Source organism: Mobula birostris, chromosome 25 (genome assembly GCF_030028105.1).
Source record: "Mobula birostris isolate sMobBir1 chromosome 25, sMobBir1.hap1, whole genome shotgun sequence".
NCBI classification, from domain to species: domain Eukaryota; kingdom Metazoa; phylum Chordata; class Chondrichthyes; order Myliobatiformes; family Myliobatidae; genus Mobula; species Mobula birostris.
Genome location: NC_092394.1, coordinates 891,413 through 916,936, shown reverse-complemented (window position 1 = coordinate 916,936; position 25,524 = coordinate 891,413). Strand labels below are relative to the sequence as shown.

Here is a 25,524-nt window from a genome sequence, read left to right as displayed (position 1 = left end):
ACGAGACGGGAGAACATGTTGGACCTTGTTTACACAAATATTCCCGACGTGTACGGGCGGAGCCCCACCCCCACCTCGGTTACTCAAACCACATCTCTGTTATGCTAATCCCAGCATACAGACCGCTTGTCAGGCGCTCCAGACCAGTTCAGAAGCAGGTAGAAACCTGGCCAGCAGCAGCCATCTCTGCTCTTCAAGACTGCTTTGAGCACACTGACTAGCACATGTTCAGGGAGGTTGCAACCGATGGCGACTACCAACTTAGAGGAGTACATAGCATCAGTGACTAGCTACATCAGCAAGTGTATTGATGACGTCACTGTGGCCAAGACCATCACTACATGCGCTAACCAGAAGCCATGGATGACCGTGGAGGTGCGTGCGCTGCTGAAGACCCGTAACTCTGCCTTCAGAGCAGGTGACAAGGCAGCCCTAACAACAGCGAGGGTCAAACTGTCCCGGGCCATCAGAGAGGCAAAGCATGCACAGCGAACCCACAGCCACTTCCAGGACAGCGGCGGCACACGGCGCATGTGGAAGGGCATTCAGGACATCACCAACTGCAAAACAACACCACCTGCCTGTGCTGGTGATGCCTCCCTCCCAGAAGCGTTGAATAACTTCTACACTCGTTTTGAGGCAGAAAAATGACATGGTTATGAGGAAGACCACCCCTCCTCCAAATGACCAGGTTCTGTATCTTACCGTGGCTGATGTGAGGAGAACCCGGCGCAGGGTCAACCCACGGAAGGCTGCTGGACCAGACAATATTCCTGGCAGAGTGCTTAGAGGATGTGCAGACCAGACAGCTGAGATTCTGACATCTTCAGCATCTCTCTGAGCAGCACCGTTGTTCCTACGTGCTTCAAGGCCGCCACCATTGACCCATGCCAAAGAAGTCTTCAGTGTCCTGCCTCAATGACTACCGTCCCGTCGCACTCACATCCATCATCATGAAGTGTTTCGAGAGGCTCGTCATGAGGCACATCAAGACCCTGCTGCTCCCCTCACCGGACCCCCTGCAGTTTGTGTACCGTCCCAACCGTTCAACAGACGCCATTGCCATCAGCCTCCACCTGGCCTAAATCCACCTAGACAAAAGACATGTACGTTCGAACGCTGTTCATAGACTTCAGTTCAGCATTCAACACAATCATTTCTCAGAAACTAATTGGAAAGCTGAGCCTACTGGGCCTGAACACCTCCCTCTGCAACTGGATCCTAGACTTCCTGACTGGGAGACCTCAGTCGGTCCGGATCGGGAGCAGCATCTCCAACACCATCACACTGAGCACGCGGGCCCCCCAGAGCTGTGTGCTCAGTCCACTGCTGTTCCCACTACTGTGCTGCAACACACAGCTCAAACCACATCATCAAGTTCGCCGATGACACAACCGTGGTGGGTCTCATCAGCATGAACGATAAGTCAGCATACAGAGAGGAGGTGTAGCGGCTAACGGACTGGTGCAGAGCTAACAACCTGTCTCTGAATGTGAACAAAACAAGAGATGGTTGTTGACTTCAGGAGGATACAGAACGACCACTCTCCACTAAACATCGACGACTCCTCCCTAGAGTTTGTTAAGAGCACCAAATTTCTTGGTGTTCACCTGGCGGAGAATCTCACCCAGTCCCTCAACACCAGCTCCATAGCAAAGAAAGCCCAGCAGCATCTCTACTTTCTACGAAGGCTGAGAAAAGTCCATCTCCCACCTGCTGTCCTCACCACATTCTACAGAGGTTGTACTGAGAGCATTCTGAGCAGCTGCATCACTGCCTGGTTCGGAAATTGCCCCACCTCGGATGGCAAGAGCCTGCAGCGGATAGTGGGGTCAGCTGAGAAGATCATCGGGGTCTCTCTTCCCGCCATTACAGACATTTACACCACACGCTGCATCCGTAAAGCAAACAGCATTATGAAGGACCCCACGCACCCCTCATACAAACTCTTCCCCCTCCTGCCATCTGGCAAAAGGCACCAAAGCATTCAGGCTCTCACGACCAGACTATGTAACAGTTTCTTCCCCCAAGCCAAAAGACTCCTCAATACTCAGAGCCTGGACTGACACTAACCTACTGCCCTCTACTGCGCATATTGTCTTGTTTATTATTTATTGTAATGCCTGCACTGTTTTGTGCACTTTATGCAGTCCTGGGTAGGTCCGTAGTCTAGTGTAGTTTTGTGTTGTTTTATATAGTTCAGTGTAGTTTTTATATTGGTCATGTAGCACCATGTTCCTGAAAAACGTTGTCTCATTTTTACTGTGTACTGTACCAGCAGTATGGTCGAAATTACAATAAAAAGTGACTTGACTTGACTATTGCTGGGGCTTCTATGCACTGATTCAGGAAGTTTTCCTGAACACACTTGACAAACTCTGTTTCATCCAGTCCTTTTCCCACTAAACAAGTGGAAGTTAAAATCATCTACCATACCAATCGTATGTTTCTTGCAACAGTCTGCAATCTCTAAATCCCACAGACTGTTGGGTGGTCTATAATACAGCACCATTAACATGGTCACACCTTTCTTATTCTGCAGTTCCAATCATAAAACCTCACTAGATGAGTTCTCCAGTCTGTCCAGACTCAGCACTGCTGTGACATTTTCCCTGACTAGTAAAGCCTTGCTTCCCCCTTTAACCTTTCCTACTCTATCACATCTAAAACAACACAATTCCAGAATATTGAGCTGCCAGAGCTGCCTCCTCCTGCACTCACTAATGGCTACAATATCATAATTCCAGGTGTTGATCCATGCCCTTAGCTCATCTGCCTTTCCTACAATACATCTTGCTTTGAAACATATGCAGCTCAGAATATTACTCCCACCATGCTCAAACTTTTGCTTCCTGACTTTGGTTGTGGAACCAGATGCTGTTAAGATATCAGACCCTCTACTATCTGTTCTGGCATTCTGGTTCCTATCCCCCTGCAACTCCCACACTTTGCCAATGCTCTATGCATGCTAGCATCTTTCCTGTAATGCCATGGGCTCTTATCTTGGGGTAAGCAGCCTCTTATATGGCATCTCAGAACATAGAAAACCTACAGCACAATACAGGCCCACTGGCCCACAAAGCTGTGCCAAACATGTCCTTACCTTAGAACTACCTAGGCTTACCCATAGCCCTCTATTTTCCTAAGCTCCATGTATCCACCCAGGAGTCTCTTAAAGGACCCTATCGTTTCCACCTCCGCTGGCGCCCGCAGCCCATCCCATGCACTCACCACTCTCTGCATAAAAAACTTACCCCTGACATCTCCTCTGTACCTACTTCCAAGCACCTTAAAACTATGCCCTCTTGTGCTAGCCATTTCAGCCCTGGGAAAAAGCCTCTGATTATCCACACGATCAATGCCTCCCATTAACTTGTACTTATCTTGTCAAGGGCCTTTTAAAAATCGAAGTACACAACATCCACGAACTCTCCTCTGCCTTAATCCCTCTAGTATCCCCTTCCAATCAACTTTGGCCAGTTCCTCTCTCATGCCTCTGTAATTTTCTTTACTCCACTGCAATACTGATACATTTGACTTTAGCTTCTCCCTTTCAAATTTCAGGGTGAATTCTATCATATTATGATCACGATCTCTTAAGGGTTCTTTTATCTTAAAACTCCCTCATCAAATCTAGTTCATTACACAACACGCAATCCAGAATAGCTGATCCCTTCATTGGCTCAAACATGAGCTACTTTAAAAAGCCATCCCATAGCCATTCTACAAATTCCCTCTCAGAGGTCAAGTGATTGGGAGTCAGAAGGTTGCTGGAGGCCAAGACTGATTCAACCATGATCTCACCAAATGGCAGAGTAACTCTGAAGGGCTGACTGGCCTTGCTAAGTATTTCTTATGTCTTGATCCCATTCCCACTGGGCAAAATACGTGGATGTGAAAAAACTGCATAGGTTTTGGAAAGCTGCTTTACAAAGAAGAATAAAAAGACTGTGAACTTACTATCATAGGACAATATGTGACCACTCTTACTTTCATAGATGACATGACCTTTAGACATTGCCTCTTCCCGGGACTGTTCGGGGCTCCCTGACTCCTCAGTGGCCAGTTTGCCGATTGCTCCTTTCAGCAGCGTATCTGCAGCTATGCCTTGTTGTGACAGACCCGGTGTGCCCTGCAAACAGAATGTATTCTCATTGGACTATTTATTTGTTCTGAGTTTCAATTGCTAAGTCTGTTTAGCACAGTTCGGGTTGAACTGTCATTTCAGCCAGCTAACAAGCTGGAAGCTATTTTGCAATACCATTGCACACCTGCCAGATGCACAAAAACACTGAAGGACCAGCAACTCTTGATGTCACAGGTGCTGTAGCAAGAGAAGAGCAGATTCCCACTGCTGAAATTGCGACCTACAAAGCAACAAATAAATCTTCCCTGTTGACAGAAACCTGAATGAAGGCTCTGGCAGAGGCTGTGTTTTGGCTGCTGCAGTCATAGAATGCCAGCTGGAGAAGTCTGCCTGTTCTCTTACTGACGCAAAGCCTACTGAATCCAACCTAACATTTGTTCAGATAGATTTCAATTTGATCTCTGGGTTAGAGCATATTGTTGGTCTCTAGGAATTCAGTGTCATTCGATTCCTGCAGGCAGCCTTCCTGTGGTCAAATCTGAGCTCACAGTCATTGCAGGAGCTCAACAGGAAGGAGACAATGGTATATACCTGAGTGATGGAGCCCCGGTAAGAGGGTGGTTCTGCAGAAACCTTGTTTATTGGGCTGCCTCTTGTTAAACCTGTGTCCTGAATGGTTGCTATTGGCCCACCTGTTAGAAAACAAGAGTACAATCATGCTTTTTTCAACCATTGCTGAAATTTGTGAATAAGTCTTTCCAGATAATTTTACATGTCACCTATTATGCTTGAAGCAATGTCAGATTTTGGATTCATTATCACCTTACCTCTCACCATATTGGCTTCATAAGCTGCCCTGGACAGCAGGCCCTCAGGCTGGGGATTGTGGCTCCTGGGAGAGAGTTCCTCTTGTTTAATGAATTGTAATGGACCTGGAAAATCAAGAACAAAACCAGTTACAAACTTACTGCTTTCACATTTCCTTTGTCCTTTAAATTCAGCCTGGTCACCTAATCACAAGGATGCCTTTTAAAAATGTTGCCAGAAGCCCCCACGCCCTCTTCACATGCTGATAACCAGCACAGAGAATGTAATCCGACTGGCTCAGCCCTGCTGCCTTCGCTGCCACTTGCAGTTTTCCCTGATCGCCTCTGACACTACTAAAAATGTCTGCAACCATCAGCTCACCTTGTTGAACTGAAACAGTTTTGTATGGAGGAATGGTCTAAAATTCCTCCTCGCTGTTGTGCAAGTCTGATCAGCAGCTACAGGAAACATTTGGTGGAGGTTACTGCTGCTAAAGGAGGTCATACCAGTTATTAAATACAAGGGTTCACATACTTTTTACAGTCTAGACTGTGAATGATTAAACAATGTGTTCAATAAAGACATGAAATCTACAATTAGAGTTATTAGTTTAGGCAGATTGTGCTCATTTATTATTGTGACTTAGATAAAAATCAGACCACATTTTAGGAGTAATTAATACAAAAAAAACAGGTAATTGCAAAGGGTTCACGAAACCTTTTTTTGCAACTGTACATGAAATGGGTCACCAGAGGAGGAGAGTGGTGAGCATCTGGAACAGACTGCCGGCAGCAGAGTAACCAACAGCATTTAGGAAGTGTTAAGAGAAACATGTGAATTACTTTGTTATAAAAGGCTTTGGGTGAAGTGCTGGGAGATGGGATTAACACAGGTGGGTACACGTTGGTCAATGGTGGACCAAATGGCTTGTTTTCATGCTGTATGACTATGACATTATGATACTCTCTCATCAGCTCTCCTCAAATTTGATCACTTCTCTCTCCCCAGCGTTTGAACCCAGGTCTTTGGTACTATGATACAGTAACACTTCTGGCTACACTACTAAGCTGTCTAAAATGAATAATATCAGAGCAGATGCAATTTAGCGGATTACAATGTTGTGGCAATTACAGCGACTTGTCGGTCACAGGTGCCAGATTGTCTGCTTGATGTTCCATCGTTTAGATGCTTCAAAATGGATAGGGAAGGACACAAGAGGGGTGGTGGGTGGGGGCGGAGAGCGACATTGCTATTCAAGCTGAGTATCCCAGCAGCAGGAAGGGAAAACACTGTGGAGAAATCATTCATTAAGTCAGTGTGGGTGGAAGTCAGAAGCAGGAAGGGATCAGAGCAATCACTCTGTTGGGGGTATTCCATAGGCTCCACAATAGGCACTGAAGAGCAGATAAGTAGGTAGATATTGAGTGACTTCAACCTCCCTAATATTGATTGGCAACTCCTCGATGCGAGAGGACCGATGAGGCAACGCTTGTTAAGTGTGTCCAGGAAGAATTACCAATTCCATTACAATATGTGGACAGACAGACTAGGAGAGGCCAGACTGGATATGGTACTCGGCATTGAACTTGGTCAGGTGATGAACCTCTTGATAGGCGATATTTTACAGATAGTGACCACAACTCTGATCTTTAGCATAGCCACGGACACAGACAACAACAGATGAAACGGGAAAGTAATGGCGGCAGGGCTAATTACAATAAACATTTGGCAGAAACTTGGGATTGCAAGTGGGAACATTTTCAAAAAATCTTCCTTGTACCAGGCTCTGGGACATCTCAGATCAAGTCCTCAGAATTCTTAAGTGGGAGGGTGAACAGCCAGAGGTTGTGGTCCATGGGTAGGACAAGTGACGAGGATTGCATAGGGAGCTTAGAGAGTTAGGTGCTAAGCTGAAGGGCAGGACCTCCATGGTTGTGATTTCAGGATTGCTACCTGTGCCACATGCTAGTGAGGCCAGAACTAGGACGATTTAATACATGTTTAATACATGGCTAAGGAGTTGGTGTAGGAGGGAGGGCACAAGATTTTCGTTCATTGGGCTCTCTTCTAGGGAAGGTGGGACCTGTATAGAAGGGACAGTTTGCACTTGAACTGGAGGGGAACTAATATCCTCGCAGGAAGGTTCGTTAAAACTGCACGATATAGTTTAAATTGAGTTGCAGGCGGAGGGAACCAGAGCGCCAGAACAGTTAGTGGAGAAATTGTGCAAGCATATGTTGCAAAACTGCAGACAAAGACATGAATCAAAAGGTTGAGCAAGATGTGATTAGTGTCCTGAGCTGTGTATATTTCAATGCAGGAAATATCATAGGAAAGACAGATGAGCTCAGTGCACAGATTAACAGTTGAATTTATGACATTATAACCATTAGTGTGACTTGGTTGCAGGAGGGGCAGGACTGGCAGCTCAATATTCCAGAGTTCTGTTGTTTTAGACACAAAAGTTCCAGAGTTCTGTTGCTTTAGACATAACAGAGAGGGAGGAATTAAATGAGGAGGGGTGGCATTACTAGTCTGGGAAAATGTCACAGCAGTGCTCTGTCAGGATAGACTGGAGAACACGACCAGTGAGGCATTGTGGGTGGAACTGAGAAATTAGTAAGATATGACCATGTTAATGGGGCTACATTACAGAACACCCAACAGTCCGAGGGATTTACAGGAACAAATTTGAAGAGATCGCAGGCTGATGCAAGAAACATAAGGTTGTTATAGTAGGTGATTTTAACTTTCCATTTATTAACTGGGAATCCCATACTGTAAAAGGACTAGATGGGATAGAGTTTGTCAAATGTGCTCAGGAAGGTTTCCTTCATCAGATGACCCGAGAGAGCGTGTGATGCTGGATCTGTTATTAGGGAATGAGGCAGGGCAGGTGACAGAAGTTTGTGTAGGAGAACACTTTGAAACTAATGGCATTGTGGTCACTGGATGTAAAGCAAAAAGATAGATCTGGTCCGCAGTTTAATATTCTAAATTGAAGAAAGGCCAATTTTGATGGTATCAAAGATAATCTGGCAAGTGTGGATTGAAATAGGCTGTTTTTTTGGCAAAGATGTACTTAGAAAGTGGGAAGTCTTCAAAAATGAAATTTGAAGAGTACAAAGCTGGCCCCCTGGTTCCCTCCACTTGCAACTCAATTTAAACCCTACCGTGCAGTTTTAACGAACCTTCCTACTAGGATATTAGTTCTCCTCTGGTTCAAGTGCAAACCGTCCCTTCTATACAGGTCCCACCTTCCCTGGAAGAGAGCCCAATGATCCAAAAGCTTGTGCCTTCCGTCCTACACCAACTCCAAACTGTATAATCATCCTAGTTCTGGCCTCACTAGCATGTGACACAGGTAGCAATCCTAAGATCACAACCCTGGAGGTCCTGCCCTTTAGATCACAATGTTGGAAAGTGTATGGTCATGCACTTTGGTGGAAGAAATAAACGGACAGACTATTATTTAGATGGGGAGAGAATTCAAAACGCAGAGATGCAAGGAGACTTGGGAGTCCTTGTGCAAGCTACCCTAAAGGTTAACCTGCAGGTTGATTCAGTTGTGAAGAAGGCGAATGCAATGCTGGCATTCATTTCTAGAGGTACAGAATATAAGAGCCAGGATATGATGTAGAGGTTGTATAAGGCACTCATGAGACGACGCTTACGAGTATTGTGTGCAGTTTTGGGCTCCTTATTTTAGAAAGGATATACTGACATTGGAGAGGGTTCACAGAAGATTCACAAGAATGATTCCAGGAATGACAGGGTTACTGTATGAGGAATGTCTGGCAGCTCTTGGGCTGTATTCCCTGAAGTTCAGGAGAATGAGGGGGGATCTCATAGAAAACATTCCAAATGTTAAAAGGCCTGAACAGATTAGATATGGCAAAATTATTTCCCATGCTAGGGGATTCTAGGACAAGAGGGCACGACTTCAGGATTGAAGGATGTCCTTTTAAAACTGAGGTGCGGAGAAATTAGTCAGAGGGTGGTAAATCTGTGGAATTTGTTGCCACGAGCAGCTGTGGAGGTCAAGTCATTGGGTGTATTTAAGGCAGAGACAGATAGGTTCTTGTTTAGCCAGGGCATCAAAGGGTATGGGGGTGAAAGCAGGAGAGTGGGGATGGCTGGATGAAGTGGATCAGCCCATGATTGAATGGTGGAGCAGACTCGATGGGCCGAATGACCTACTTCTGTTCCTAAATCTTATGGTCTTATGGTCTAAAGCTTGTATGTGCCTGTCAGAATAGAAAGGTAAAGATAATAAGTGTAGGGAAACTTGGTTTTCAAAAGAAATTGAGACCCTGGTTAAGAGAAAAGGCAACATGAAGTTGCACTAGCAGAAAAGGTGAAGGAGAATCCTAAGGGATTCTATAGATATGTTAAGATCAAAAGGATTGCAAGAGACAAAAGCGATCCTCTGGAAGACCAGAATGGTAATCCATGAGCGGAGCCAAAACAGATAGAGAAGATCTTAAATGAATCTGTTTGCTCAGGAGATGGATAGAGTCTGTAGAAGTGAGGCAAAGCAGGATCAACTTCATGGGCCCTGTACAGATTACAGAGGAGGTGGTGTTTACAAATACCTGGGGTTACGAATTGACAATAAACTGGACTGGTCTAAGAACACTAAGGCTGTCTACAAGAAGGGTCAGAACCGTCTCTATTTCCTGAGGAGACTGACGTCCTTTAACATCTGCTGGACGATGCTGAGAATGTTCTACGAGTCTGTGGTGGCCAGTGTTATCATGTTTGCTGTTGTGTGCTGGGGCAGCAGGCTGAGGGTAGCAGACACCAACAGAATCAACAAACTCGTTGTGGGGATCGAACTGGACTCTCTCACGGTGGTGTCTGAAAAGAGGATGCTGTCTAAGTTGCATGCCATCTTGGTCAATGTCTCCCATCCACCACATAATGTACTGGGTGGGCACAGGAGTACATTCAGCCAGAGACTCATTCCTCCGAGATGCAGCACAGAGCGTCATAGGAAGTCATTCCTGCCTGTGGCCATCAAACTTTACAACTCCTCCCTTGGAGGGTCAGACACCCTGAGCCGATAGGCTGGTCCTGGACTTATTTCATAATTTACTGGCATAATTTACACATTACTATTTAACTATTTATTACTATTTTCTATTACTATTCTATTACTATTTATTATTTCTGACTATTACTATTTACTACTTACTAATAGTAATATTACTATTTCTATTACTATTTATTATTTATGGTGCAACTGTAACGAAAACCAATTTCCCCCGGGATCAATAAAGTATGACTATGACTATGTGTTTGCTATCCTGAGGCAAATCAGGGTAGATAAATCCCTAAGGCCTGACAAGGTGTCCCCCCAGGAGGCAAGTGTAGAAACTGCCAGGGCCCTAGCAGAGAAATTTAAAACATTATTAGTAACAGGACAGGCACTACAGGATTGGAGGATAGCCAATGTTGTTTCGCTGCTTAAAAAAGGCTCTAAACAATAACCAGGAAATTATAGGCCAGTTGAGTCTGTCACCAGTTGTGGGAAAGTTATTGAAAGGTAATCTAGGGGACCAGATCTATAAATATTTGGATAGACATGGACTGATTTAGGATAGTCAGCACAGCTCAAGCATGGTAGGTCTCATCTAAACAATCTTACAGAATTTTTCAAGGATGTTACTAGAGAAGTGGATCAAGGCAAGGCAATGGATATTGTCTACATGGACTTTAGTAAGCTTTTGATAAGGTACCCTGGGGAGGCTGGTCAAGAAGCTTTAGTTGCATTCAAGATGAGGAAGTAAGTTGGATTAGATGTTGGCTTTGTGGGAGAAGACAGAGTGCTAGCAGAGGATTGCCTCTCTGACTGGAAGCTTGTGACTAGTGGAGTGCTGCATGGTTGGTGTTGGGTCCTTTGTTGTTTGTCATCTATATCAACGATATGTATGATAATGTGATTAACTGGATGAGCAAATTTGTGGATGACACCAAGATTGGGGATGTAGTGGACAGTAAGGAAGGCTATCATGTCTGCAGAGGGATCTGCATCAGTTGGGAAAATGGGCTAAAAACAGCAGATAGAATTTAATGCAGACAAATGTGAGCTTGTGCACGTTGCTAGGAACAACCATGAACAGTAAGGCACTGAGGTGTGTGATAGAACAAAGGGATCTGGAAAACAGGTCTATAATTCATTGAAAGTGGTGTCATGGGTAGATAGGGTCGTAAAGAAGTTGTATAAGACGTTGGTGAGGCCTAATTTGGAATATTGTGTACAGTTTTGGTGACCTACCTACTAGAAAGATGTAAATAAGGTTGAAAAAGTACAGAGAAAATTTACAAGGATGTTGCCGAGTATGGAGGACCCAAGTTATATAAGGAAAGATTGAATAGGTTAGGACTTTATTTCTTGGAATGTAGAAGTTTGAGAGGTGATTTGATAGAGGTATACAAGATTATGAGGGGTATAGATAGGGTAAATGTAAGCAGACTTTTTCCACTGAGGATGGGTGGGACTACAATATAGGTCATGGGTTATTGGTGAAAGGTGAAAAGTTTAAGGGGAACTTGAGGGAAAATTTCTTCACTCAGAGGATCGAGAGAGTGTGGAATGAGCTGCCAGCATAAGTGGTGCACATGAGCTCGATTTCAACATTTAAGAGATGCTTGGATAGGTACATGGATGGTAGGGGTAGGGAGAGTTATGGTCCTGGTGCAGGTCGATGGATGGAGAGCTATGGTCCCGATGTAGGTCGAGATCGACGGGAGTAGCAGTTTAAATAGTTTCGTATGGACTAGATGGGGCTGACTCTATGCTGTACTTCTCTATGACTCTATTAAAGGTTGTGCCTCATGAAAGTGGCATCCATCAATAAGCATCCTCACCATCCAAGACAGATCCACATCCAGAGATTCAAAATTCAAGATTGTTTAATGTAATTTCCAGTATACAAGTGTAAAGGAGAACACAATAATTGTTACTTCAGATCCGATGCAGAAGAAACACAAAACGATAAAGAAAACAATAATTTAAAAAATATATAAATATAGAAGATAGTTTATATACAGAGATTGATTTTATGTGCATAAAGTGATGCAAGGTTAGATGTACAGCAGTGGGCTTACCACTCAGCCCTGGAGGGCACCTGTCTTGAGGATGCTGGAGAAGAGGAGACATTATACATCTTTGACTATCTGAGGTCTATTGGTTAGTCCAACACGCAGTTGTACAGTGGTGTAATTAGACAGAGGAGTAGCTTGTTCACCAAGGTCTATGGGACTATAATGGTAAATCTATATACTACCAAAACTCTCATGCTCTGTTTGTGACCTCCAGTTAGCGCAAACGGTGCATTACAGTGGCACTGTTTTGGCTAAATTGAATTAAAATACGCTAACTTACAGAATGCAGGCAAAGTTCAGTATTCGTATAAAATTGCTCATTCACCAAAAATCAACAGGCTGGCTTTCACCCGAGACCAGATTGGCCGTCATGGAAATCGGGATGCGACAGCCCGACGCATGTGCACGGCCAGCCTCAGCAGCGACACCTACCGGAGCAAAAGGGCAGGGCAGCTCTATTTCTAGGGGTCACATTCTGCTAATCACCATCAGCATGTGCAGGATTGGAACAGATCTAACTGCCACCCATCAACAAGAGATAATTAAATCTTATTGTAATGATGTACTTTGAGACACCCATAAAACCCTTTGCTGCAGTCAAAGGACAGCGGTCACTATATCACGTCCATTTAGAACAGCGCCAACCACATCAAGAATAATCAGCATCCTTTGATGTTACTGCTTTGTATCTTCTATCCAGCATTAGGGTAAAAAAAAACGGTCAGCCTAATTATGCCGCGTGGAAAGGGAAGGGGGACATTATGCTCAAGAGATGACGCCAAATGTCATCAGGAAGCAGCAAGGAGAAGGACAGAACAAGAATCGGATGAGGCCAGGGCCGCACGACTCCAGGATCAAAGAGTCAGGACAAAAGATGAGAAGAAGAGATAGAGAAGGAGAGGCATGCATGTCTCCAGGATCAGAGACAAACAACAAACAGTAGAAGAGCTAAGGAGATGGGGGATGAAAGGGCTGCACGTCTCCAGAATGACAAAAACAGGCACAGGAGGAGGAGAGAGGAAGAGACAAAGGAGCTGAGAAATTCACGTCCCCAGAATCAGAGACAAAGAATAAACAGCAGAAGAGGTGAAGAGACGGGGGATGAAAGGACTGCATGTCTCCAGAATGACGAGAAGCACGAGGGTGGCAGATAAACCAGAAATGATGCCATCAAAAGTGTCCTTCGTTAAATGAGGAGGAGCTATATTTGCTTTGCTACGTGTCGTTCTTCTTTATTAAACTGAGGTTTTTTACTTCAGTTTCCAAAGCAAAGGGATACCAATAGCATTCAGGAAAATTTAATGTTCATTCTGGTCACATCAAACTGCACTACACTTCTCTCAAAGGGTGCCCCAACGGCTCACCCCATTGTCTATGCTGAATTAAAATCTAGAAACAGCATTCTGACATGAGTCTCCATGCTTTCTAGATGTCAATGCCAGGGGCTAACAAATACTGTGACATCTGTCAGTAAGCACATTGGTGAATGTCCAGTGTAGCAGGAGTGGAGGTTTTGATGTGTACCATTAACAGATCCCTTAGAGTTGTCATGCAGGTTAATTGGACAGTTAAGAAGTATATAGTATGTTGGCCTTCATTAAGTTCAAGTGCCGTGACATAATGTTGCAGCTCTCTAAAACTCCGGTTCGATTACACTTGGTGGTATGGTGTTCAGTTCTGGTTGTCCTCATTAAGGTATGTGGAAGCTTTAGAGTGGGTGCAGAAATTTACCAGGAATCTCGCTAGATTAGAGAACATGTCTTATGAGGATAGGATGCACGAACTAGGGTTTTTCTTTCTGAAGCAAAGCAAGAAAGATGAGAGGTGACTTGCTAGAAGTGTGTAAGATTATGACAAGCCTAGATGGAGTGGGCAGGCAGCATTCTTTTTTCTCAGGGAAGCAATTGCCAGTATCAGGAGACATTTGTTTAATGCTAGTGGAGGAGAGTTTAAGGGAGATATCAGAAGTAGTTTTATTGAAAACCCCCAGCATGTGGTAGCAGAGGCTGATACAATAAAAACATTTAAAAGACTCTTAGATAGGCATGCAGATATAAGAAAAAAGGAACATTATGGGCTATGTATAAGAGAAAGGTTTATATTGGTTGGCACAACACTGTGGGCCAAAGGGCCCTTACAATGCTCTACATTCCACCTCACAGAACCGAACAAGAGAAAATCTGCAAATGCTTGAAGTCTGAGCAGCACACACAAAATGCTGGAGGAACTCAGCAGGCTAGGCAACAACTATGGGAATAAAAGTAAAATCAACATTTTGGGCTAAAACATTGACTTTACATTTTTCCATAGATGCTACCTGGCCTGCTGAGTTCCTCTAGCAAAACTAATGCCTCCTCTGCTTGGGGCATCTAGACCTAGAGCCAACCATTCAGGACAGTGATGTGATGACATTTCAGAGTGAATCTGGAATTCTCTGAAGAAGGCTACAGAGATTCACTCATTGAGTAATTGCTAGACAAATATTAGTGACTTTTTAGATAATAACCAAACAAACAGAATGAGGTTAGAGCAGGAAAGTGGTGCTGATGTAAAAGATCAGCCTTGGTCTCACTGAATGGAGGAGAAAGTACAGGGCTTATCCTGTTTCACCCACCTTTGCCTTAAATACCATTTACCTCACTCTTCCTTCTGGGAGCAAGTTCCATATGTTTATTAATTGGTGGGTGAACAGCATTTAAAAATGGTTACTATTTCACAGGAATCCCATACATCTTTTGATAAGCAGCTCTTGACCTTGATCTTTGACATACGGCTATCAACGTTGTTTGAAATAGAAATGCAGGTGGTGCTCACCAGGTTTCACAGGCTCCTGTTGCCTTGGCAGCCCCAAGGAAATAGAACCCACTGCATTTTTCACAGCTTCTTGGCTATAAGATACTTGGCTGTGAGGGGGTAGATACACGCCAGGAGTTACCTGAAAAGGAAAAGGAAAAAGAAAAATTGTTTGCTTCATTTCTAAATTGTAATTAGAATTAAATTTTAGCATCAAATTATAGTTACAATGCATTGTTTCATGAGGTCATATTAGTTGGCAATTACATATTTCAAAATTACCTATTCAAATTCAACACAGCTCAAATGTTAAGGAGAATAATTGGATGTGTGTTTCAAAATCTGAATAATACTGTGGGTACAGTACCTAGGTTTATTTTAGTTTCCAGCAACTCGATTAGACAAGGGATAGTTTAGCTATGTAATAGACTGGAAAGGTGAAACAGCAAGAATAAAGCCCTCATATTCCCTTTCTGGGGTATGACTGCAAAAAGGATGATAATGGCATGCATGTGGTTCATCTCAGGTTGCTCATTTCCACATACTTCAAAATCTTGACTTTGGTTTCACCTTTAGAAGAGCACTTCCCAACCAGAACTTGACTGATGCACACCCAATTATAGCATTGGCTATTAATGTGTATCCGGTAAGTCAGCTCCAGTAATCAGTACTGCAGCAGAACTGACCAGTCTTCCTGTACAAATATTAATTACTCTTCAATTCAGCAGTAACACATTCCATAGAGAATTTCTGCAGGGGCTGTACTGCCACATCCCAGATACCTTACTGTCACATGAATCAAACACTAGCATTTACAGAAATTAAAATAGTTGAAGTGTCCTTACCTGTAACCAACTGTGGCAGGTAGCTGTGTCCACGTACTGCTGTAACAAGTTTAAAGACATTCACACATGGCTACACTCATTACCCAATTACAGATGCCATTTAATTACAATATTTTCATTATGATACTAAATGCTTGACAGCTGAATATATACAATGTTGAGTTGTTACAGTACACCATGTTGCAAAAGGCTCAAAACAAAAAGTGGAATTCAAGGCACCCCTCAGTAATGGTAGTTGCCTGAGTGGCCCCCTGTATCCATTCCATTCCCCATTTCTGCATTGAACTATCCTCTTTCCAGCACCACTACAGAGTTCCTCTTGTTATCATTTTTCAGCACAACCAAAGTGACTCAAAAATGCAAACCACTGGAAAACCATAGCCAGTCAGGAAAGAGGAACAGTCACATTTCAGGTCTGTGACCCTTCCAAACAAGCAAAAGGTCTCTGCCATACTGGGAAAGTTGAATGTAGAATTTAGTCATTATGTGAAACTCTCAGCTCTTTCTGCAAACAGTATTCTATGCTCCCTGCTCCCAGATGTCCTTCACTTTAAATTTCTCTTCTACCCTGTCTCTCTCTGACCTCTGCTTTATACATGGTTTCAGTGTGGAAACAGTACGTCTTCTTGTCATTTGACATGGTACAACAATCGGCTCTACACAATCAACTCAGCAATTTCATATAATCTCCTCCCCCTGCTCTGTTCTTTAATACCCAGCCACCTCCTACTTTTCCCAGTTCTGATGAAAGGTTATCTATCTGAAATGCCAGTCTTCTCTCTCTGCTGCCTGACCCAAGTACCTCCAACACATTTTCATTTCAGATTTCCAACACCCACTGTAGCTTCAGCTGAGAGTGGACAGTATTATCACTTGCATCGTTCCTCCGTTGGGAGATTCCTGATGCCACACTAGCCTGGTCAATGACAGACTCAGGCTCTTAGTCCAATATTGTTAAACAAATCAAACAACTCTTGTATGGAAGTAACAAGAGAGAAATTAATCTTGTGCTGACCCAACTGCCAGCAGAGGACAGCATGCCACATTCTGAAGCATCTCAGCTACAACTCAAACACAGAAAATCTGCAGATGCTGGAAATGCAAGCAACACACACAAAATGCTGGGGGAGCTCAGCAGGCCAGGCAGCATTTGTGGGAAAGAGTACGGTCGATATTTCAGGCTGAAACCCTTCGGCAGAACTGAAGAAAAAAAAAAAAATGAGGAGTTGAGTTAAAAGGTAGGGGGTGAGAGTGAGCGCAAGGTGGTAGATGAAACCGGGAGGGGGAAAAGATGAAGTAAAGAGCTGGGAAGCTGATTGGTGAAAGAGATACAGGGCTGGAGAAAGGGGAATCTGATGGAAGAGGACAAAAGGGGGAAGAGCACCAGAGGGAGGTGATGGGCCGGTAACGAGATAAAGTGAGAGAGGGAAGGAGGAATGGGAAATGGTAGGCATTACCACAAGTTCGAGAAATTGACGTTCATGCCATCAGGTTGGAGGGTACCCAGATGGAGTACAATGTGTTGCACCTCCAACCTGGGTGGGGCCTCATCGCGACAGTAGTAGAGGCCATGGACTGACAATGGGAAAGGGAAATAAAATTAAAATGGGCGGCCCCTGGGAGATCCTGCTTTTTCTGGTGAATGGAGTGTAGGTGCTTGCCGAAGCGTCTCCCAATCTACATCGGGCCCCACCAGGAGCACCGGATACAGTAGATGACCCCAAAAGATTCACGGGTGAAGTATCGCCTCACCTGAAAGCACTGTTTGGGGCTCCTGAATGGTAGTAGGGAAGTAGTGTAGGGGCAAATGTAGTACATGTTCTGCTTGCAAGACTAACTGCCAGTAGGGAGATCAGTGGGGAGGGACAAATGGACAAGGGAGATGCATAGGAAGCTATCCCTGCAGAAAAGAGAAAGTTTGGAGGGGGCGGGGTTGGTGGAGGAGGAAGATGTGCTTGGTGGTGGGACCCTGTTGGAGATGGCAAAAGTTACAGAGAATTATGAGCTGGGCACAGAGGCTAGTGGGGTAGCCTACTGTATCTGGTGCTTCCAATGTGGCCTCCTGTGTATCGGTGAGACCCAGTATAGATTGGGAGACTGTTTTGCTGAGCCCTACACTCTGCCTATTGGAAAAAACATTTTAATTCCACTATCCATTCCCACATGCCAGTCCATGACCTCTTCTACTGTCACGATGAGGCCACTCAGGTGGGAGGAACCAACATCTTATATTCCACCTGGGAAGCCTCCAACCTGATGGCATGAACATCGATTTCTCTAACTTCCGCCTCTCCCCCTTCACTATTCCCCATTCCCTTTTTCCTTTCTCATCTTATCTCCTTACCTGCCTATCACCTCCCTCTTTCTTCCATGGCCTCTGTGCTCTCCTATCAGATTCCGCCTTCTGCAGCCCTGTATCTCTTTCATCAATCAACTTCCCAGCTCTTTACTTCACCCCCTCCAGTTTCAACAATCACTTTGTGTTTCTTACTTCCCTCCCCCCACCTTCTAACTCTGACTCCAACACTGGCTTCTGAGTCAACTCGACTCTTCTCCGTTTTCTGTGCATTGTTTGCATTTCCAGCATCTGCAGATTTTCTCTTGTTTATGATAAGGGATTTGTTAGTTCACGGAATGGACAGAAGGTTCTCTGGCGAGAGCAAGATTTCTGGTTGCTTCCAGGGTACCAAGACCGGGACATCTCGGATCAAGTCTTCAAAATTCTTAAGTAGGAGGGTGGACAGCCAGAGGTCGTGATCCATGTAGGTACTAACGACATGGGTAGGTCAAGTGACGAAGTTGTACATAGGAAGTTCAGGAATTTTTGTGCTAAGAGGTAGGATTTCCAGGGTTGTGATCTCAGGATTGCTAGTAAGGCCAGAACTAGGAAAATTGCACATTTTAACATGTAGCTACAGTGTTGGTGTAGGAAGGAGGGCATAAGAGTCTTCGATCATTGGGCTCTCATCAGGGAAGCAGGAACCTGTTGAGCATGGTGCGACTAATGTCATGAGCTATACATATTTCAATGCAAGAAGTATCAAACCAAAGGCAGATGAGCTCAAGCCATGGATCAACACCTGGAATTCTGATGTTGTAGCCATTAGTGAGACTTGGTTGCAGTAGCGGCAGAAATGACATCTCAATATTCTTGAGTTCCATTGTTTACGACATGAAAGAGCAGGATGGATTACAGGAGGAGGGGTAGTATTACTAGTCAGGGAAAATGTCACGACAGTACTCTGTCAGGACATACTGGAGTACTCAACTAGTAAGGCATTATGGGTGGAACTGAGAAATAAGAAAGGTATGACCATGCTAATGGGGCTATATTACAGACCACCAAACAGACCTAAGAAGAACAAATTTGTAAGGAGATCACAGACTGATACAAGAAACAAGGTTGTTATAGTTGGTGATTTTAACTTTCCACATATTGACTGGGAATCCTATACAGTAAAAGGACTAGAAGGGATAGAGTTTATCAAATGTGTTTAGGAATGCTTCTTTCATCAGAACGTAGAAGTCCCAATGAGTGTGTGCGCAATACTGGATCTGCTATTAAGGAATGAGACAGCACAGGTGACGAAGTTTGTATCAAGGTACACTTTGCATCCAGTGACCATAATGCCATCGGTTTCAAAGTAAATGTGCAAAAAGATAGATCTGGTTCGTGGGTAGTGGTTCTAAATTGGAAAAAAGCCAATTTTGATGGTATCAGAAATGATCTGGCCAATGTGTATTGGGCCAGGCTGTTTTCTGGCAAAAGTATACTTGGTAAGTGGGAGGCCTTCAAAAATGATATTTAGAGAGTACAAAGCTTGTATATGCCCATCAGAATAAAAAGTAAAGTATCAAGTGTAAGGTACCATGGTTTTCAAGAGATATTGAGGCCCTGGTTAAGAGGAAAAAAGGAAGTATATACGAGGTATAGGCAAGCAGGAACAAATGAGGTGCTCATCGAATACAAGAAATGCAAGAGAACACTTGAAATCAGTGAAGAAATCAGGAAGGCTAAAAGAAGGCATGAAGTTGCTCTAGCAGACAAGGTGAAGGGGAAATCTTAAGGGATTCTACAGATATGTTAAAAGCAAAAGGATTGGAAGGGACAAAATTGGTCCTCTGGACGACTAGAATTCTGGTAATCTATGTGTGGAGCCAAAACAGATAGGGGAGATTGTAAATGAATTCTTTGCACCTTTATTTACTCAGGAGATTGATACAAAGTCTGTAGAAATGAGGCAAAGCAGAATCAACTTCATGGACCATGTACAGACTACAGAGGTGGTGTTTGCGATCCTGAGGCAAATCAGGGTGGATAAATCCCCAGGGCCTGATAAGGTGTTCCCTTGGACCCTGCGGCAGACAAGTCCAGAAATTGCCAGAGCACTAGTTGAGATATTTAAATCATCTTTAGCGACTGGGGAGGTACCAGAGGAATGCAGGATAGCCAGTGTTGTTCCACTGTTTAAAAAAGGCTCTGGACATAAACCAGGAAATTATAGGCCGGTGAGTCTGACACCAGTTGTGGGAAAGTTATTGGAAGGTATTCTATAACAGTGGTCCCCAACCACCGGGCCACAAAGATGTGCTACCGGGTTGCAAGGAAACGATATGAGTCAGCTGCACCTTTCCTCATTCCGTCACGCACTGTTGAACCTGAACACACCTGAACACCCCCCCCCCCCGCCCGCAAGAATATTGTCAATATTAAACCGGTCCGCGGTGCAAAAAAGGTTGGGGACCCCTGTTCTAGGGGACCGGATATAGAAGTATTTGAATAGACATGGACTGATTAAGGATAGTCAGCATGGCTTCTTTTGTGGTAGATTATATCTAAACAATCTTATAGGGTTTTTCAAGGAAGTGGGTGAAGGCAAGGTAGTGGATGTTGCCTAAATGAATATTAGTAAGGCATTTAACAAAGTCCTGCATGGGAAGCTGGGCATTCAGGATGAGGTAACAAATTGGATTAGACATTGCCTTTGTGGGAGAAGACTGGAGGCCTGTGACTAGTGGAGTGCCGCAGGGATCGGTGCTAGGTTCTTCGCTGTTTGTCATCTACATCAATGACCTGGATGATAATGTGGTTAATTTGTGAATGACACCAAGATTGGGGGCTGTGTTGGACAGTGAGAAAGACTATCATGGCTTGCAGTGGGACCTGAACCAGCTGGAAAAATGGGTTGAAAAAATGGCAGATGGAATTTAATGCAGTCAAGCTCGAGCTTTTCCACTTCATTAGGACCAACCAGGTCTTACACAGTGAACGGTAGGACACTGAGGTATGTGGTAGAACAAAGGGATCTGGGAATACAGGACCATAATTCACTGAAAGTGGCGACACAAGTAGATGGAGTTGTAAAGAAAGCTCTTGACTTACATTAAACAAAGTATTGAGTACAGGAATTGGAATGTTATTTTAAAGTTGTATAAGACATTGGAGAGGCCTACATTGGAGTATTTTGTGCAGTTTTGGTCACCTACCTACAAAAAGATGTAAAGGAGGTTGAAAGAATACAGAGAAAATGCACCAGGGTGTTGCCGGGTCTGGAAGACCTGAGTTATATGGAAAGACTGAATAGGCTAGGACTGTATTCTTTACGACACAGAAGACTGAGAGCAGATTTGATAGAGGGATACAAAACTATGAGGGGTATAGATAGGATAAATGCAAGCAGGCTTTTTCCACTGAGGTTGGGTGTGACTACAACCAGAGGTCATGGGTTAAGGGTGAAAGGTGAGAAGTTTAAGTGAACATGAGGGGAAAACTTCTTCACTCAGAGACTTGTGAGAATAGAACAAGCTGCCAGTGCAAGTGGTCCATACAAGCTCGATTTCAACGCTTCAGAGAAGTTTGGATCGACACATGGATGGTAGGGGTATGGAGGGCTATGGTTAACATGCATATCAATGGCAATAAGCAGCTTAGATGGTTCTGCACAGACTAGATGGGCCAAAAGATCTGTTTCTGTGCTATACTTTTCTGTGTCTCTATGACTTGTATCTATGCTAATATCTTTCCTGTAATATCATGGGCTCTTATCTTATTAAGCAGAGTCATGTGCTTAAAAATCCAGACTCGAAGAAATTGTATCCATAACGTGATGCCATAAAGACAGTCCACTTCAGGTGTTTATTCAAACTAAATTTGAATACAGCTGCCTTTATCAGAAATGTAATATAACTAAGAAATAATTTCCCTCCTTTGATTTTTTCTGTGCAAAAGTCACGTGGTGAGATGCCACCTTACCTGTGATATGGAGCCTCCCATTATGAACGATGGCTTCTCAGAGGGTAGTGGTGGTTTTGTTGAAGGGATGAGTGGAGGAGGGGAGGGAATATTGGATGGTCTTGTTGGTCTGGTAATCACTATTTTTCCTCCCTCAGATGTTTGCATCACTTGATGTGGAGCAGGCTGAAGAACTATAAATTGAAACCACAAGTTGGTCAAAGGTATGCACATCTGAATGCCATTGTCTCCATTAACTGCGGCTTTGGAGTCAAAATGATCTATTTTCTTTCAGTTGTTTCTCGTTTCCTGACTTTTCAGTCCAACTGCTTCCATCAGTCATTTGCCTGCAGTCTATACTTTAGAATCAAAATGACTAGGGAGTTTACGCTACATACAAAGCAAGCAAGTTTATTTGCACAGCACTTTTCAAACACAAGATAACTCCAAGAGCTTTATATAGAACAAGATATAAAAATCAAACATCAAATTTCAAAAATATATAAGAGAATAAAATCACACAAAAAATAGATATGATAAATAGAAGTTACAGTGCAGAAGATTCTAATTAAAAGCTATAGCAAAAAGAAAAGTTTTAAGCCCCAATTTAAAAGAACTTGAAGTTGGGGCAGACTTCAGATCCTCATGAAGGTTATTCCAGATATGTGGAGCAGAGTAACTAAAAGCTGCTTCACTATGTTTAGTTTTGATTCTGGGGATGGTAAGCAGACCCACTCCAGATGACCTGAGAGTTTGGGAAGGTTTATAATGCAGCAGAAGATCAGAGCTGGATTTTGGGCCTAGACCATTCAGTGCTTTATAAACCAGTAGTCATATCTTAAAGTTAATCCTCTGACGGGCAGGGAGCCAGTGTAGCGATCTGACAACTGGAGTGATATGTTCTACTTTCTTGGTCTTAGTGAGGACTCAAGCAGCAGCAGCAGCATTCTAAATGAACTGCAGCTGTCTGAGGGATTATTTATTTTTACAGAGACCTGTGGAAATGCCATTACAGTAGTCAAGCCTACTAAAAATAAATGCATGGTTGAGTGTTTCTAGATCTTGCTGAGACCTAAGCCCTTTAACTCTCACTATTTTTAAGATGGCAGTAGGCTGACTTTGTAATTGTCTTAATGTGGCAGTTAAAATTTAATTCGGAGTCCATCACAACACCAAGGTTTCTGGCTTGGATTGTGGTCTGTAATGACAGGGATTCTAAGTGGGCACTGAATTTTAATCATTTTTTTTGGCATCAAAAACAATTATTTCTGTTTTCTCTTTGCTGAACTGGAGGAAATTTTGGCTCATCCAATCAGTGATTTGTTCAATACAGTTCTTTTTAGTGATTGTATGGGACCATAGTCACTTGATAACACTGATGACACAAAGAGACAATTTACACTTCATACTTTTAATCTTGATTCTGAGTACTATTTCCATCTTAAACAACAGTCACTGTTGTAATTTGGAGAACGTCACAATCAACTTCTGCAAGGCAAGCTCACCTAAATGTCATAAATAACAACCAGATAATTTTCTTAGGAATGGTGTATGTTTCAGAGTAACCCTATTACCTCACATACCCATCAACTCCTCTAATTCTTCCATTAGCCACCTATGGCAGCCAATTTGCTATACAATGAACTTATCTTTGGGATGTGTGAGGAAAACAGAGCATCTGCAAGAAATCTAAAAGGTCACAAGAGAATGTGCAAACTCCTAGACAACACCAGCAGACCGGAATGGAAGTAGGGTTGCTCGAGCTGTGATGCAGTTGCACTACTGTGCAAATTTCTCGAAGTATTTAGATATACTACCCTGATTAATTCATTGACTATTCCAATTACTGCGGCTGTGCTGGATGCTACAAACTGACATTCTGAAGTGCTAGTACACACGATGTACAAAATGAGTAAAGTAACCTGCCAATTACCAACAGGCATCTCAAAGGTTGGATAACTCTGGGTTCAGTACCTGGTGGTACACTGTACCGCAAGGCGTTCAGCTCTGGTTGTGGAGAAAGTTTACAGGATTCCCTTGGAGACAACCGATAAGGTGATGCCGATCTTGCCCCTGCTGCCTGAGGTTCTTGCTCCATCACTCGCCGGTTCTCGTGAAATGGCATGAAAGCAAATGATTTACCTATTGGAGACAGATGGAGATGCACCTCAATTATTAACCCTTGACACACAGCCATCGACCATGTAGAAATGTACTTTTCAACTTATAAGCATGTAGTACGAGGAGTGAACTGGTCCACAATGGGAATGTGGGACTAGACTGGAAATGGCTTAGTAACTTTTTCCAGCTCTGAACACAGCCAGCCACTAGTAAGGAAAAACTGCAAAGGGACAGGAAAGCAAATTCCAAAACACACAATCACTGTGTAATGGAAGCTACTTATCTACCTGTCAAACTGGCATTTAATTGAAACTTAGCTTTATCATTTGCTCTGTAATTGTGCCCAATCACTCCAACCAACTAGATTAGGGCTGTACATGGACAAGAGCATGATTTATAAAATTATACTACATCATCAGCACAAGCATAAATAAGAACAATGTAATGTAACTGTACTTAGCCTCAATTTACACATGCTCTTGGATAACTTTCAACAGCACAGAGCATGGTATATTAACAATGTATGAAAACATTCCCACAATCCTTATCAAACAGAATATGCACAATCCCAGATGTTGATTCCAGAGTCAAAAACGCACTGGTGAATTCCTTAACTTATCTGCCACTGTGGCACTGAATGAGCTTTTACACTTAACACAAAGAAGATTAAAAAGTGCAAACAGAAAACAGGAAAGATCCAGGCAGGGTGCAGCCTCTTGTGATGGCAATCAATGTACGTCAATTTTTACTGTTGTTGTTAAAGTTAGAAACTTCTAAGCCCGCATTCATGAATTAAATAAATCTAGAGCAAAATCATGCAGATACTAATAATCTGACATGAAATAGAAAATGTTGCAAACCTGTTAAGATACTGCCTGACTTGTGAAATACTTCCGAGTATTTGGTACTTTTTAATCAACCTGGAATTGATTTGAATGGCAGAGGCCCTTCAGGTTATAGAATGTTGGGCAACCTAAGAGGGTAAGACATTGCATAGTTTAAGATGCCGGTACTGAACATGGGTGACAGCTTACTGGTGGATTTCAAGGCAAGAACTTTGATTAAATACTCTATTAATAACTCTTTTTATATGGAAAATTTTGGTCAACGATCATTGCAAACAAGAAGTGAGCGAAGGCAAGGCTGATTCGAGGATCAAGACATGCAGGGACAAGACAGAGCTGGAGTAAGGTCACGGCGTGTTCCAGGAGAAAATGGAGTCAGAGTCAGTATTGGAGACATTATTGGAGCAAGCAGACTGGAGAAAAGCTGAAGCAGAGCTGTCTCAGAGCACGTCCACCTAAACCGGGAGTGAGATTTGATCCATCTAAACGCCGCACTGATTTGGAAAGGTTGAGTACAGGCCAAAAGTGGCCCACAGAATATTGACGCAGCAGGGCTGGAGCTTGGGCTTGAGTTTGGGGGGGGGGGGGGGGTGCGACTATGTGCCTGAACAATTTAAATACTGGGCCAGGTGGACTGAATAGGCAAGGTGTCGGGACTGGAGTTGAGGGTTGAACTGGTTCTGC

At 43.5% G+C, this 25,524-nt stretch overlaps 1 protein-coding gene across 13 annotated transcripts in view; it reads right to left on the bottom strand.

The window, feature by feature from the left end:
• Positions 1-25,524, bottom strand: part of ncor1 (nuclear receptor corepressor 1) — a 297,718-nt gene that overhangs the window by 72,359 nt on the left and 199,835 nt on the right. For 10 of the 13 annotated variants that reach the window (XM_072243400.1, XM_072243412.1, XM_072243409.1 and 7 more), the window contains exons 23-29: positions 23,849-24,016; positions 21,896-22,068; positions 15,643-15,681; positions 14,819-14,939; positions 4,915-5,019; positions 4,679-4,779; positions 3,961-4,132 (exon numbers count right to left, since the gene is read on the bottom strand). In XM_072243400.1, coding sequence (XP_072099501.1) covers positions 3,961-4,132; positions 4,679-4,779; positions 4,915-5,019; positions 14,819-14,939; positions 15,643-15,681; positions 21,896-22,068; positions 23,849-24,016 — 879 coding nt within the window. The remainder of the gene's footprint in view (positions 1-3,960; positions 4,133-4,678; positions 4,780-4,914; positions 5,020-14,818; positions 14,940-15,642; positions 15,682-21,895; positions 22,069-23,848; positions 24,017-25,524) is intronic. The other 3 variants (XM_072243407.1, XM_072243414.1, XM_072243404.1) reach the window with 2 other exon arrangements.